This window comes from Lagenorhynchus albirostris, chromosome 14 (assembly GCF_949774975.1).
Source record: "Lagenorhynchus albirostris chromosome 14, mLagAlb1.1, whole genome shotgun sequence".
Classification (NCBI taxonomy): domain Eukaryota; kingdom Metazoa; phylum Chordata; class Mammalia; order Artiodactyla; family Delphinidae; genus Lagenorhynchus; species Lagenorhynchus albirostris.
Window position 1 is genome coordinate 56,904,493 of NC_083108.1, and position 14,292 is coordinate 56,918,784.

At 45.8% G+C, this 14,292-nt stretch overlaps 1 protein-coding gene across 1 annotated transcript in view; it reads right to left on the reverse strand.

The window, feature by feature from the left end:
* Positions 1–1,006: 1,006 nt before the first annotated feature.
* Positions 1,007–14,292, reverse strand: part of LAMA1 (laminin subunit alpha 1) — a 152,786-nt gene continuing 139,500 nt past the window's right edge. Inside the window, exons 56-63 of the mRNA XM_060170511.1 lie at positions 13,459–13,594; positions 12,064–12,176; positions 8,648–8,837; positions 6,610–6,768; positions 5,936–6,089; positions 4,532–4,665; positions 1,939–2,161; positions 1,007–1,330 (exon numbers count right to left, since the gene is read on the reverse strand). Coding sequence (XP_060026494.1) covers positions 1,170–1,330; positions 1,939–2,161; positions 4,532–4,665; positions 5,936–6,089; positions 6,610–6,768; positions 8,648–8,837; positions 12,064–12,176; positions 13,459–13,594 — 1,270 coding nt within the window. The 3' untranslated portion in view covers positions 1,007–1,169. The remainder of the gene's footprint in view (positions 1,331–1,938; positions 2,162–4,531; positions 4,666–5,935; positions 6,090–6,609; positions 6,769–8,647; positions 8,838–12,063; positions 12,177–13,458; positions 13,595–14,292) is intronic.

Sequence of the window (14,292 nt, forward strand, 5' to 3'; positions counted from 1 at the left end):
CGCGGCTTCGAAGCTCCCCCATCTGCTTCCCGCAGTCTCTGCCCGCGAAGGGGCTTCCTAGTGTGTGGAAACCTTTCCTCCTTCACAGCTCCCTCCCACTGGTGCAGGTGCCATCCCTATTCTTTTGTCTCTGTTTTTTTTTTTTTTCTTTTGCCCTACCCAGGTACGTGGGGAGTTTCTTGCCTTTTGGGAGGTCTGAGGTCTTCTTCCAGCATTCAGTAGGTGTTCTGTAGGAGTTGTTCCACGTGTAGATGTATTTCTGGTGTATCTGTGGGGAGGAAGGTGATCTCCGCGTCTTAGTCTTCCGCCATCTTCCCAGCCAGTAGCCATTTTGACTCCAGCCACAGCTGCAGAGCAAAACTAAATTATATTTGCAGGGAATTAAATGATCCTTCAGAGATCTTAGTTTAAAACTGCTTAGTTCGTTAAAATGTATTTATGGCTTTAAAATTTTCCTTCTTCTGGAATTTACACACATTCTCCCAGAAAAAGTAGCTGATCAAGGAAAACTGTTTCATCCCAAGGAGTGAAAATAAAATTAACAGTAAAGGAAGAACTAACTAGTTATGATGCCACTTTCTTTTCTTTTGTCTTGCAAAATACTCTGTTAGGTTAGGTCCTTACCAAACAAGGATATAGCTAGAGGAGGCTCTGCCTTCTTCCTGTGTTCCCTTTGCCTGTGACTTGCTGGAGTCTGTTCAAAGTGCTTTTGGGGCAAACAGCTGGTGCCCTCAGCTGGAACGTACCCAGTAGTATTATTGAATACATGTTCTTTTTAGGAACTGGAGCTTAAAATCTTGATAAAGAAATGGAAGTATTCATACTCTGCTCTAATCTATTATCGTCTATAGTGATATTTTATTTTTTAAAAGCTCAAAATGCAAAACATGAAATACTGTCAAGTAATCAATAGAATATTCAACATTTTAAAAGTTTCATTTAAAAAACTTTAAAGAAAGAGCCAGTGAATTCAATTTACATTTTAAACTATTTAATAGAGGTATTTGTTGTACATGTGGTTTTAGTTTTAGAGTTTTTAGAGAAAAAAATTTCTCTCTGGAAACATTTAACCTGAGTTGGAAATGAAATCTGAACTAAAGGTTTTAATCCACCAAATAATTTTCCTCAAAATATAAATGATGATTCCCAATTGAGGAGTTCCCCAAAGTTCAGGACTCAGTCCCAGGACAGGAATGAGGGAAAACTCCTTGTAGGTCAAAAGCTGTGCTGAAGTCATAGGATTGCACTTGTGGGCCCTTAACTAGAGTGAGTTTTCTCAAACAGCCCCGGAAGGAGGTCTGGCTGCTCAGGCAGTTTTGCTTTACATCAGCTGTTTAGGAAAGAAGAGAAGATAGTGTTAAATTTTGCTAAATAACATAGGTAGCACAACAGGAACAAAAATAACTTCTTGTGGTTTCCAGATCAAAATTAGAAGAATATTTTTCTACATAAGTGGCTTCAGTGATAGCAGAATTCATAGAAAACTATTAATAAACAATGTTAAGGTATAGTGACTTAAAAAGTCATAAAAGGGATTTTTATTTTATTAACGTTTGTATCAATTACTTGGAACATCTAGAATGCATAATTTGAATCCAAAAAGCGATGTGAGAGGATAAGACACATTTTTTATCCTCTAAAATGATTCCCAACTTGGGGGTCATCTGAGAAGATGTTTCTCAGTGAAGTCATCCAGCTTCCTGTACATCACATCTGATGTTCTCGGAGTCTTACCTAGTGATTACCTTATATGTGTAGATTATTTTAATTTTTCCAAGAATTCCTAGGAATTTGAAATAGACTTTCTAAAATGGTAAAGGATTTATCACCCAAGCCATGTATTTTTCTTCATCCCTATTCTATATCCACATGAACTAAGACTTTCCCCAGTGGCAATGCCCCTCAAAAGTGAATGAGCAGAGCAGACGACATACGCACCAGGATAGCCACCAACATAAATGGGATTGTTGGTGTCAGCAGAGGTAGACTGGGTGTGTAGACTTTCAGCTCGAACTGCATTCCCATCGACAATCAGAACCACGCGATGTTTGCTTTTGTTTGCCTGAAGTGTGTGCCATCTTCCATCACAGAGAGTATTGGGAGCACTGGGTTCGTATGTGGCCGTTATCCTACCAGCACCATTGTTAACGTGAAACAAGAGCTAAACAAACAATAGACACAAGCAAATATCTTGGTGAATTTTTCCCTATTTAAGGAAACCAGTCCATTCACATAATGTTCTTGGAGTGCAAAACATCAGAGCATTCTTCTAAAAAGGAGGGCTAACTATGAAAAACAAACAATGGTTTTGAAAAATAGCCTCTTAAGGATTCTGATGCTATCCTATGCCCGAGGTTTCAGAATGGAAAATGCCCACCTCCATGGGAACAAGCCTGAGCCACGATCTTAGCATTGCAGCCTCAGATCAGTGCCTCATTTTCAGCACAACAGGAGTGCATGGGTTTACTGAGGGTGTCAGTTCCTAGAAGTTGCTATAGCACCTGTGAAGGAACATTTACTAACTCCCTTCTGACAAACCACAGATGCTCTACTACAGCAAGTGGTAGCACAAAAAACTGGAGACCTGCAGAAGGTGAGAGGGAAGAATTGTGACTATCCTGTTGTAAGGTTCTTATGCTATATGTGAAGCTACTCATTTCAAGGTAGACTGTGACAAATTAAAGAGATATACTGTAAAGACTTGGGCAACCACCAGAAATATTTTTAAAAGAACAATAAATAATAAGCTAATAATAGAAGTAAAATATACAGTACGTCAGAAATTACATTTTTGCAACTTACACTTATGATAACATTTTTCAGATGTCACATAAAAATGTGCAAATGGGGCTTCCCTGGTGGCGCAGTGGTTAAGCATCTGCCTGCCAAGGTGGGGGATGCGGATTCGAGCTCTGGTCTGGAAAGATCCCACATGCCACGGAGTAACTAAGCCCATGAGATGCAACTACTGAGCCTGTGCTCTAGAGCCTGTGAGCCACAGCTACTGAAGCCCGCGCGCCTGGAGCCTGTGCTCCACAACAAGAGAAGCCCCTGCAATGAGAAGCCCGCACACGGCAGCAAGGAGTAGCCCCCGCTCGCCAGAACTAGAGAAAGCCCGCACGCAGCAGCAAAGACCCAACGCAGCCAAAAATAAATAAATAAAATAAAAAATTTTTAAATGTACAAATGGATAAAAAAATTTTCAAAATTCTTTTGAAGTACAGCTAAGAAAAGATGTTGGCTATAAGCCACAGTGCAGAGCGTCAGCAATAGGATGTAAAGGCACTTTTGTTTCAACATGAAGATGACATAAAGGGGGAGAAGAGGTGAAGGACTTGTGACTTATTGTATCCTCCCCACCCCCATTCTAGGATATCCTAGGGGCCAAAGTCCCAGTGGGGAGTAAGTAGGGAAATGCGAGAAACAAGCTAATAAGTTTGGGAGAATCAAGAGACTTGTTCCTTGCCTTCTAGGAGGCAGTAAGTAGCTCAGGAAGAGTCAAGCATCATAGTCCCACAACATGAGTTGACCACAGTGCAGTAAAAGTGCATTAGGGAGAGAGAGGACCCGAGAGACCACCACCTTGACTCCCCATGTCTGATGAGTGGTATAGCAGACCTTCCCAAGTTCTCATCTGGCCCTCTGGGGATAAGGAAGTTATAGAAAACAATTATGTTTTTGTATTAAAAAAATTAGACTGTTGTGCATCCATCTTATGGAATACTCTGCAATAAAAAGAAATGAACTGTCTTCGACATTCACAACAAACCTGGATGAACTGCCAGGAAATGAGACTGTAAAAAGCCAATCTCAAGAGAATACATACTACATGACTTACTTTATGTAACAGTTGTGAAATAACAATCAGAGCGACAGAAAGCAGATCAGTGGTTGCCAGGGGTGAGGGAAGCAGGGAGAGTCGGCGTGGATATGGAGGTGGTGCCTTGAGGGAGCCTTGTGGTAATGGTACCACTGTCCTGATTGTGGTGGTTACATGAAGCTACGCGTGTGATAAAACTGTGAAGAGCTACACACACTCTGGTAAACACGTATAACTAGCGTAACTGAATAACCTCTGCGGATTGAGCCAATGTCAGTTTCATAGATTTGATATACTAGTTATGCAGGATGCTAACCCTGGAGAAACCTAGGTGAAGGGCGCACAAGGACCTCCCTGTACATTACATTGCAGCTTCTATCATCTATAATGATTTCCAAATAAAAAGTTAACCAATATTAGGGAGAGTGGGGCATTAGGTTGGTAACTTACTTTCAGATGGTTTTCAGGGGAAAAAAAAGTTTTTTGTATTGTAGTTGCAGTTTTGCTTTACATTTAATTTCGAAAATATAAAAGAAATTATTTTTTAAAAGCTTTTTTAGAATTATCTTTTTAAATATTAATCAGCCTTTTCTCCATTCCACTAAAGTGAATAATTGGAAATTTGGTTCTAGATATGTCTACTGTTTTTTAACTGCTCTGTCTCTGACACTGGGGTGAGGCGGGGGGACCCCATCCAGATTCAGCACCCACCTTGCCATTTACAATCTCTAATCCGATGGCATCCACTTTGGCACTGCTGATCCCCAGGAGGACACCATTCTCTGAGGAGGTACGAAACTCCAGCGTAATGTTCACATCTGATCGTACTTTGTAGCCTTCTTTGACTGAAAAACCAAGGAAGACCCCCAGTTGGTGGTGAGGCCTGCCCTGCCCAGGAAGGCCCAGGCTCAGAATGGCCTCAGGCTGGGCTGGCTGGCTGTGCATTTGGGCTCCTGATGAGGGTCAGGAGAGGTGGCTCCACCTCTTTCTCTGAATCCAGCTCCACCCCCACCAGCAAGTCATTTCCAACCCCCGAGCCTCAGCTTGCACCTCTGTAGGATGAAGCTGACTAAAGTTGAGGTAGGCACATCCTCCCAGCTACAGCCATACAGCCATGTGGGTAAAAAAAAATTACAAGGGATTTGATCCGTGTAACTCCATCATCATCTATCCAGGAAGAATGCACTTTATTTTCCCAATATCTACTTACTGGGTATGTCATTATTTGCTGAGTATATTAGTCGGAGTCCACACTAGGCTTTTTTTTAATTGAATGAATTTTTCATTCAGGTGATAAAAAAGCTGAGATAGGTTAGGGATATTAGCAATAGCAGGCAGTTGTTACCGTGCCCAGGGCTGAAGGAAAAATGGGAGAAGGTGGTGCTAACTAGATCTTGGAAGCACAGAGTGAAGGAAGGAAGCCTGCTGGCTTTCCCCTCCTCCCTCCCAACCTCAGTCTTCCACTAGAGCCTTCCTGGAAGCCAGGGCAAAGGAGCCCAGAAATTAGTTCTCTGTGATAGAAAGAACAGGGCCAGAGAAGCACGGTTCTGAGTGCAAACAGGAAGTTAATCAGCAAATCAAACATCTAAAATGGGGAGAGAATGTAAGATATAGTACAAGGGATAGTTCTAAGCCTTGAGGACTTTACATTCTAAGGCATTTTAGAGATTTACATTCCTCTACTTATAACTGATTAATATTTCAACAACCTAAATGGGGTTAATTTCTTCATCAAATCTGACTCACATTTGGCTGGCTGGTCCAGACATTTTATGCTACTGATTTTGAATTCAAAGGTCCTAATTAACTTGGACAGGGAAAGTATGCCTTATGTAAATTTGGGGAAAGTACAGATGAAACCAGCACCACACGTTGCACTCCGTCTGGAATGGCACCACCCCTGGTGGGAGGAAGCCACCTGGATAGCATAAGAGGTGAGAAGGCTTTTACGCTAGAAGCTGAGAAACCAGAATACACTACAACATTTCACGAAACATGGTCTTGCTGCAGCTTGTGCAGTGGGTCCTGTCCTATCATATAGTTCTTGGACCCATATCATCTTAGGAGTGCAGGTGCGTCCCAGAGATTTCTTTCGAGATTGTTGATTATACATACCAAGGGCTGCATATCCACTTCCTTCAAAGAAAGTTCCTTCCTGGGCTGCTGCATAGCACCTGTTTACTGCAAATGCAGACACTGGGCTGTCCTTGTCCAGCTGTTTGCTGTTCACTGTCACCTCCCCAATGCAAGCAGGGATGCTGTGGGTGATCTAAGCCAAATGATGCAGGAGTAGATGATGGTGAGGACAGTGAGAAGGGCAAGCACAAATTTTCCCTACACGTCAACAAAACACATTAAAATACTGCCTTTCGGTTTTAAAAATCTAATTGCCACAGTACTTCACATGAATGTCTTAACTTAAAGCTACTATAATGTAGTAAAAGGGTTTTATATTATTTTGAGTAAGTATTATGGAAATTAAGAATGTGGGGTAATTAAGAATGTGGGGTTTTCTAATCTGCAAATACAAATTTGCCAGACTTTCCTGCACTGTACTGGGGCTAAGTGGCTGTAGAAAGGGAACTGTTTGTTAACTAACCAGCAGGAAGGCTGGTTGGGCTTCAATGAGGAGCTCCAACACACAATCTAGGAATGTGGATTGAAAGGCTTGCATCTTGCAGCCAAGCCCTGGGCGCAAACAAGATAATTTAAACATAAATATATTCCTCCACAAAACAAACACAACCACAGTAAAGGCAAAATGGGCCCAGAGAGAAAATGCTGCTTACATTTCCAATGTTCCTGGCCCTGTACTCGGAGGGAAGGCCTCCTAGGTACAACTTTCCTTCCACATCCAACGTGGTAGCATCTCCCGCTGTGGTCACCATGGGCGATTCCTGGCCATCAACTGTCATGAAGCCCTTCCTTTTAAAGTACTCTGTCTTGACCTAGAGCGATGTGAAAACATGCATAATTTCTAAGGAATCTGAGAAATAGCAGTAATAACCTGAATGAAATCCTAAAGGTATGGCTCAGGTTTTCACACAGTTGGTGTTGAGAGGAGGCTGAGCCTGGAGCCGGTTAGAACACAGTGTGCTCCAAAAACAGAAATATAGATCAATGGAACAGGATAGAAAGCCCAGAGATAAACCCATGCACCTATGGGCAACTAATCTATGACAATGGAGGCAAGGATATACAATGGAGAAAAGACAGCTTCTTCAATAAGTGGTGCTGGGAAAGCTGGACAGCTACAGGTAAAAGAATGAAATTAGAACACTCCCTAACACCATACACAAAAATAAACTCAAAATCGATTAGAGACCTAAATGTAAGACCAGACACTATAAAACTCTTAGAGGAACACATAGGAAGCACACTCTGACATAAATCACAGCAAGATCTTTTTTGATCCACCTCCTAGAGTAATGGAAATAAAAACAAAAATAAACAAACGGGACCTAATGAAACTTAAAAGCTTTTACAAAACAAAGGAAACTACAAACAAGACAAAAAGACAACCCTCAGAATGGGAGAAGATATTTGCAAATGAATCAACGGACAAAGGATTAATCTCCAAAATATATAAACAGCTCATGCAGCTCAGTATTAAAAAAACAAACAACCCAATCCAAAAATGGGCAGAAGACCTAAATAGACATTTCTCCAAAGAAGCCATACAGATGGCCAAGAGGCACATGAAAAGCTGCTCCACATCACTAGTTATTAGAGAAATGCAAATCAAAACTACAATGAGGTATCACCTCACACCAGTTAGAACGGGCATCATCAGAAAATCTACAAACAACAAATGCTGGAGAGGGTGTGGAGAAAAGGGGACCCTCTTGCACTGTTGGTGGGAATGTAAACTGATACAGCCACTATGGAGGTTCCTTAAAAAACTAAAAATAGAATTACCATATGACCCAGCAATCCCACTACTGGGCATATATCCTGAGAAAACCATAATTCAGAAAGACACATGCACCCCAGTGTTCACTGCAGCACTATTTACAATAGCCAGGTCATGGAAGCAATCTAAATGCCCATCGACAGACGAATGGATAAAGAAGATGTGGTACATATATACAACGGAATATTACTCAGCTATAAAAAGGAACGAAACTGGGTCATTTGTAGAAACATGGATGAATCTAGGGACTGTCATACAGAGTGAAGTCAGTCAGAAAGAGAAAAACAAATATTGTATACTAACGCATATATGTGGAACCTAGAGAAATGGTATAGATGAACAGGTTTGCAGGGCAGAAACTGAGACACAGATGTAGAGAACAAACGTATGGACACCAAGGGGGGAAAGTGGTGGGGATCGAGGGGTGGTGGTGTGATGAATTGGGCGATTGGGATTGACGTGTATACACTGATATACACTGTATAAAATGGATAACTAATAACCTGCTGTATAGAAAAAAACAAATTAAATTAAAAAAAAAAAAGGAATACGGCATGCTCCAGAGTTCTAGTCACAAGAACACAAATGCCATGATGTCAGGTTTGGCCCATTCATGCCACCCTGGGCTTGATTTACTTCTCGTCAAGCCAAGGACATTTCTGGTGCCTTTTTTTCATTTACCAATGTTTGCTGAGTGCCTACTAAGTGTCAGGCACTGAGTGAGGCCCTGGGGATATTTCCAGAAGCAGAAAAGGTCCCTGCCCGCAAGGAGTCTACATTCTATGGGGCAGATGTCAGACACAAAGCAAGCTGGAAATCAAAGGGGATGATCCCAGTACCGTGAAATGGAGTGGACACTAGGGACACGTGGAGCAAAACTCAGAACGAGTGATCACAGCTTCCTGAGAGCGTACCGTGTGCCACTGGCCATCACTGAGCAGCGCAGGGTGCGAGACTTTTGTCCTGCCCTTCCCAAGATCGAACATGAAGTGGAGGCGGCCCCCGTGCAGCTGCAGCATGGCGTAGTCAACCTGGTTTTGATGAGCCATGTAGTAAACCAGGCCACTGGAGGCGAACGTTCGGATACTTAGCTGGACCAAGAACCTGGAGGGAAGCAAGAGCTCAGCTCTCAGGGATATGCTTTCACTTTTACTCTTTAACCTCAAAGAGAGACCCCAATAAGTGTTTCAACATTTATATTTAACATCTCAGGTCATTCATTCCTTCATTTACTTGTTATCCATTCATTCAACTCATGGTTACTGCGTACCTCCACCTGCCAGGAACGGTTGTAGGAGCAGAGGATCAAGCAGTGAACCGAGGAAGGTCCCTTCCCCACTGAAACTAATACCAGAAATATATCAGAGGGTTAAAACTGGGGCATGTGAAGGCCCAAGTGGTGGCTACATTAAGTAGTCAGGGCAGGCGACTCTGAAAGATGGTTATTTCTGAGATCTGAAGGAAAGACAGGAGGAAGCCCCACAGACGTCTGCAGGAAAGGCCTGCATTTCGTTTTCAGACAGTGCAGAGTATGTGAAAACAACCGGTTGATTCTGGTGGTCGGCCAGGAATCCCCAAGGGGGCCATGTGGGAGACGGCCCCACATAGAGGTGGAGGAAGGTTTCGTCTGGGTGTCTTCCCACAGAAGGGAGCACAGGGTCACTGAGGCACACGGGGACAGGGGAAGGAGAGCGTGGCGGATTTCAGTTTAAGTGCAGTGGGAAGTCACGGGAGGGTTTTAAGAAGGGGGATGGGCATGGCTGGACTTACATCTTAAAAAGAACCTGTGATGCGAAAAGCAAATCAGATGGGGCCAGGGTGACAGCAGGTGTCAGGCTGGCAGCTGTTACAAGAGTCCACAGAGGCCAGGTTGGGGCTCAGACCAGGGTGGTTGGGGGGCGGGAACGCGGAGGAGGTTAGTTAACACATGAAATTTTCTGGATGAAGAAGCCTCAGGACTTGCTAAGGGACTGAATTTGGAGAGCAAGGAAAGGAACAAGCTCTAGATGTGGGCCTTGGGCAGCCAGGTGAATGGTGGTGACGCCTACAGAAATGCAGGTTTCGGGGAGACGGTGAATTCTCTCTGGGTGCACTGAGGCTGAGAGGCCTGTCCCCATCCACGTGGATATGTCCAGGTGGTTGGGTGTACAGCCCGAGTTCTAGGTGGAGCTCAGAGCTAGTGATGTGGATGCTGGTGCGAATAGATGGCATTTCACAGCCACTGGAACACAGAAGGCGCCGTGGAGGGGAGGTGGGAGGGGCGCTGCCCCCTCTGATAGCAGAGGAGCCGGAGGAGGAGACTGAGCAGCGGGCGGGGCAGGGGTGAGGGGAGCGTGGCGCCTCGGCTGTGAAGGACGCAGAGGGGCCCGGGGCGCTGATGCCGCTGAGCGCCTGGAGGGGGCGGCACCACCACGCACGGACGTGGCCGCAGCAGGGCTCCGACGACCTGGCGAGGAGCGAGGCGAGGCTGACCGGGTGGGGAGAGGAGGGAATGGGAGGTGGGGAAAGACAGACAGCCACGTACGGCAACTCTTCCAAGATGTTCCACTGTGAAGCAGAGCCAGGATATTGAGTGGGGTGGGCTGGGATGTGCAGTGTACCAGAGCATTTGTTTTAAAAGTTAGGAACTCCTAGAGAGGAAGTCGGCGCAGTGGTCACAAGCACCTGGGTGGGAGTCTGAGCAGGTGCCTCAATTTCCTGGTCTATAAAATGAAGATAATACCCTCCTCACAGGATAATTATGAGGACTAAGTTGGGGTTTGTGTGTAAAATACCGAGACGGTCTCTGGTACAAGTGTTTGCTCCTTGGTCTCCCTGATGACGGGGTGATGGAGGTGATTCTGTGTGCTGACAGGATCAGGTACGAAAGAGGGAGAAATGGATGCTGCCCGTGTCCTGGGAGGAGGGGTGACAGCTCCAGTGGGCAAGACGAGGACCCTTCCTCCATGTGGCAGGGGAGGGGCGGGGGGACAGAGGCAGGATGCTCCTTCTGATGGTGGACAGAACGGGCTCGCTCTTCTCAGTGACGCAAGACAGCAGCTGGGGCATGAAGGGAGCTGTGGGGATGCATAGTTTTGAAAGAAGAGAAGCAGCTGCGAAAAATAAAAAATGTGAAGCTATTAGAGACGTATACTGGCTTCCCATACATTTGGAGTTTGGAGGCTCCATCTGAGATCTGTGGCCACAGCTTTAAAGTCAAACCAGGTAGAAACAAGAGACGCATCTCTGCAGCCCTGACCACCAGCTTGGGTTCTGGCATGGATTAGGCCCTGTATGGGCTTTACCTGGGGTCACAGTGAAGAGGAGAGGGTTAAGGGAGTTTGCAGAGGAATACCTGTAATAAAGGCATCAAACCTATCTGGGTAAGGGGGTAAACTGTGCTGTGGGAGATAGAAAAAGGGTGATGATGCTGAGAAAGCATGAGGGCTCAGGGGTCTTGATGCGGTTGAGGGACTGCTGGAGCCGGAAGTAAGGAGGAGGAAGAGGGTTTCGTAGGATGCTTAAGGTAGAGGTTGTGGAGGTGGGGTGGGTACTTATGTAGTACTCAAGGGTGTGAGCGTGGGAGAGGGTGGCTCAGAGGGAAGGACGAAAAGACAGATCTAAGCCAGAGGACCTCAAAGATGAGGTGCTGGGCGGCTGCTGAACTCATGGGGAACGATGGCAGGGGCTGCAGAGAGAAGACGCTGAGCCGAGATGTGTACTGGGGCGGTGAGCTCAGATGACACGGCAGAGGCACAAGAGCGTGGCAGGTGCGGACCTCAGGGCTGAGCCACAGGAAGAGCAGGGAGGACTGTGGGTCCTCGGCCATGAGATCCCTGGGATGTGAGCTGGCTTCACTGAACGGAGAAGGGTACCTGGGACAGGCATGTGTGAGGGCCGGGGGAACGTGCAGACTGGTGTGGGTGTGGCACCAGGAATTTGGGGGCACAGTGAAAGTTTGGGTAGGCAGTTTCATCAGATTAGTGAATACTTACTGTAGAATGGGGTTCGAAGGCCAGATGATAGATACAGAGAACCTGGGATTCCAGAAGGAAGGGGGATTTAGATACCTACATGCTTTCCTACATACACACAGACAGGCAGCAACCAGCCATCATCAAGATGGGGTAAAGACAAACCACAGCACCCCACTTAATCACGTTTAAGCATCTGAGGTCCACAGAGGCTGCCTTCCCCTCTTTGCCTTCTCACTGCTGCCCTGTGGTGGCAAGTTGAACACTCCATGGTGAAACACAGGAAGCTTCTTCTAGAAAAGACCCATTGCTGAAGAATACGTCCTGGACTCATCTAGCAGTGAGATACCTCATGAGGACGTTAGAGCAATGCCTACCTCTTTCTGACAGCCAGCTGATTAAAGGGCAGCACCAAGTGGCTGCCTCCTGCGAGGCCGAACTGGCGGGCGTTGGGGACGTACTCTGGGGCTCTGTCCACGGCACACAATTCCTGTAAGACATGCACATGGTTCTCAGCCACACACGACCAGGACCCCCACTAACACTGACGCGTTTTTCCACGAGGGAAACATCTCAGAAGCAACTGTGTCAGAGCACCAGCAACAAACACACAGCACCGATTTTACCTTCTTTGCTTCGAACAGTTTACTACATATCCCTTTATCTCTCTGAGAAGGCAATTAGAGTCTTTGTTTTTCACCTCAGCCCCACTCAAGTTCACCTAAATTCCCATGAATTTTCATCAGGTCTAAGGGGCAAAGGCCTTGCTCTGCACCCCTGTGCCCCTGAAACCCCTGCTCTGGGGAGGGCCTGAGGATGTCAGCGGTTACAGGAGCACCTGCCTCACAACTACCGGGCAGCTGTAAGTGCCCACAGGTGACAGGCCAAGCCAGTTCCACCCAGACAGGAGCGGGTGCAGCCAGAAGGAGCTGGCCTGAGGGCCAGGTGCCCTGACTCCGGACCAAGTGAGGCCTTAGACTCAGTTTTCCAGGTTGGTGGACGGATGCTACCAAGACAACTGTCCTGAACTCAAAGATGGGCCCTGCTTGCACAGTACTGCTTTTGTGTGATTGTGCCATCTAAATCAGAGGGTAAACTTTCAACTAAGGAAGTAGAGAAATCAGAAAAGGGAAAGAATAGTGAAAACTGACAATGGCTGCTGTTAAAAATACTTGGTCAAACTGGCTTTTCCTAGATGAATCACATCTTTTTTTTTAAAGCAACAATGATACGTACGATGGCCTATATAAATACTTATTTTCATGTTTCTGACTAAATCCAAAGTGATACTGAGTCCTTATAAAGCCTCTGCCTCAGAGCTGGCTGTGTGGCAACCAAAAGACGCACCCGAGCATTAGAGCTTGCAGCTCGGGACACTCTGCCATGTCTGATACGCTGTTTTCTCAGACAGCCATCCCGCTTGCCCCACTGCTTCTCATCACAGGGGTGACCCTGTAACTCTCCCAGATTCCTTTGGAAAGTGGCTTCCAGCTGGTTCATCCAGCCAATGGAAGGCAGTGCTGGGAGGCTGGAGAGTGAATGGGAGAAGCCGCATGTCTCTCCCTCCTTCCTGCCTCCCTGGCAGGGCCTGTCTTCTCTGTGCTCCAGCGCCCACTGGGAGACGCTCTGCTCAGACTCGCTCCCTGGGCAGCCCCGGCTCTTCCCTCTGCTCCTGCGGCTTTATCATGAGGTCCCCATTTTAATGTCCTCTGGGTGGTGCTCTTTTTTTCTGACTGGACCTGAACCATAGAATTAAAGAAAGCCCTTCTTACTGGACTTGGTAAAGGCTGGGGCTCTGGCAGGAGTTCGCCGTCCTCTCCGTGGAGAGCCAGCTTTGGCCGTTCTGAGAGCAAGCAGGAGTCCAAGTCCACGTGTTCATAGCCAGTGGCACTAGTGAAATCCAAAAGTCTAGATACAAACAAAGTGTTTTCAAAATTAATGGAGACAATACAAACCAACCCATGAACCAAGGTCATGTGATTATTGAACACTTAAAATCCATTAAAAAACATTAATATACGCGTGCCACAACTACTGAAGCCCGAACGCTTAGAGCCCATGCTCCGCAACAAGAGAAGCCACTGCAAGGAGAAGCCCACGCACCACATAGAAGAGTAGCCCCCACTTGCCGCAGCTAGAGAAAGACTGCATGCAGCAACAAAGACCCAATGCAGCCAAAAATAAATTAATTTTTAAAAAATCTACACACTACAATTCTGAAAGGCAAAACTATAGAGACAGAAATGAGATTAGCAGCTGTCAGGGACTAAGCATGTGGGAGATGACTGACTATAAAGGGGCACAAGGAAACTTTTTGGGGGTGATGGCAATCAAATGTGTAGTAGTTAGATAACTATGTATTTGTCAAAGCTCATCAAACTGTACACCTAAAAGAGTTAATTTTGCTGTATTTAAATTATACCTCAATAAACCTGACTTTTTAAAAAACAAACAAACATTAATATAATACTCTTAGAGTAACCAAATTGACCGTCTCCCACAGTGACTAGAAGTCCACATAACCTCCCTTATCTATTGTCTTGTTTGATTCTTCTGCCTGAAATGGCAGCCCCGTCTGCCCGCCCTGCAGCCCATCCCCCCCCCGT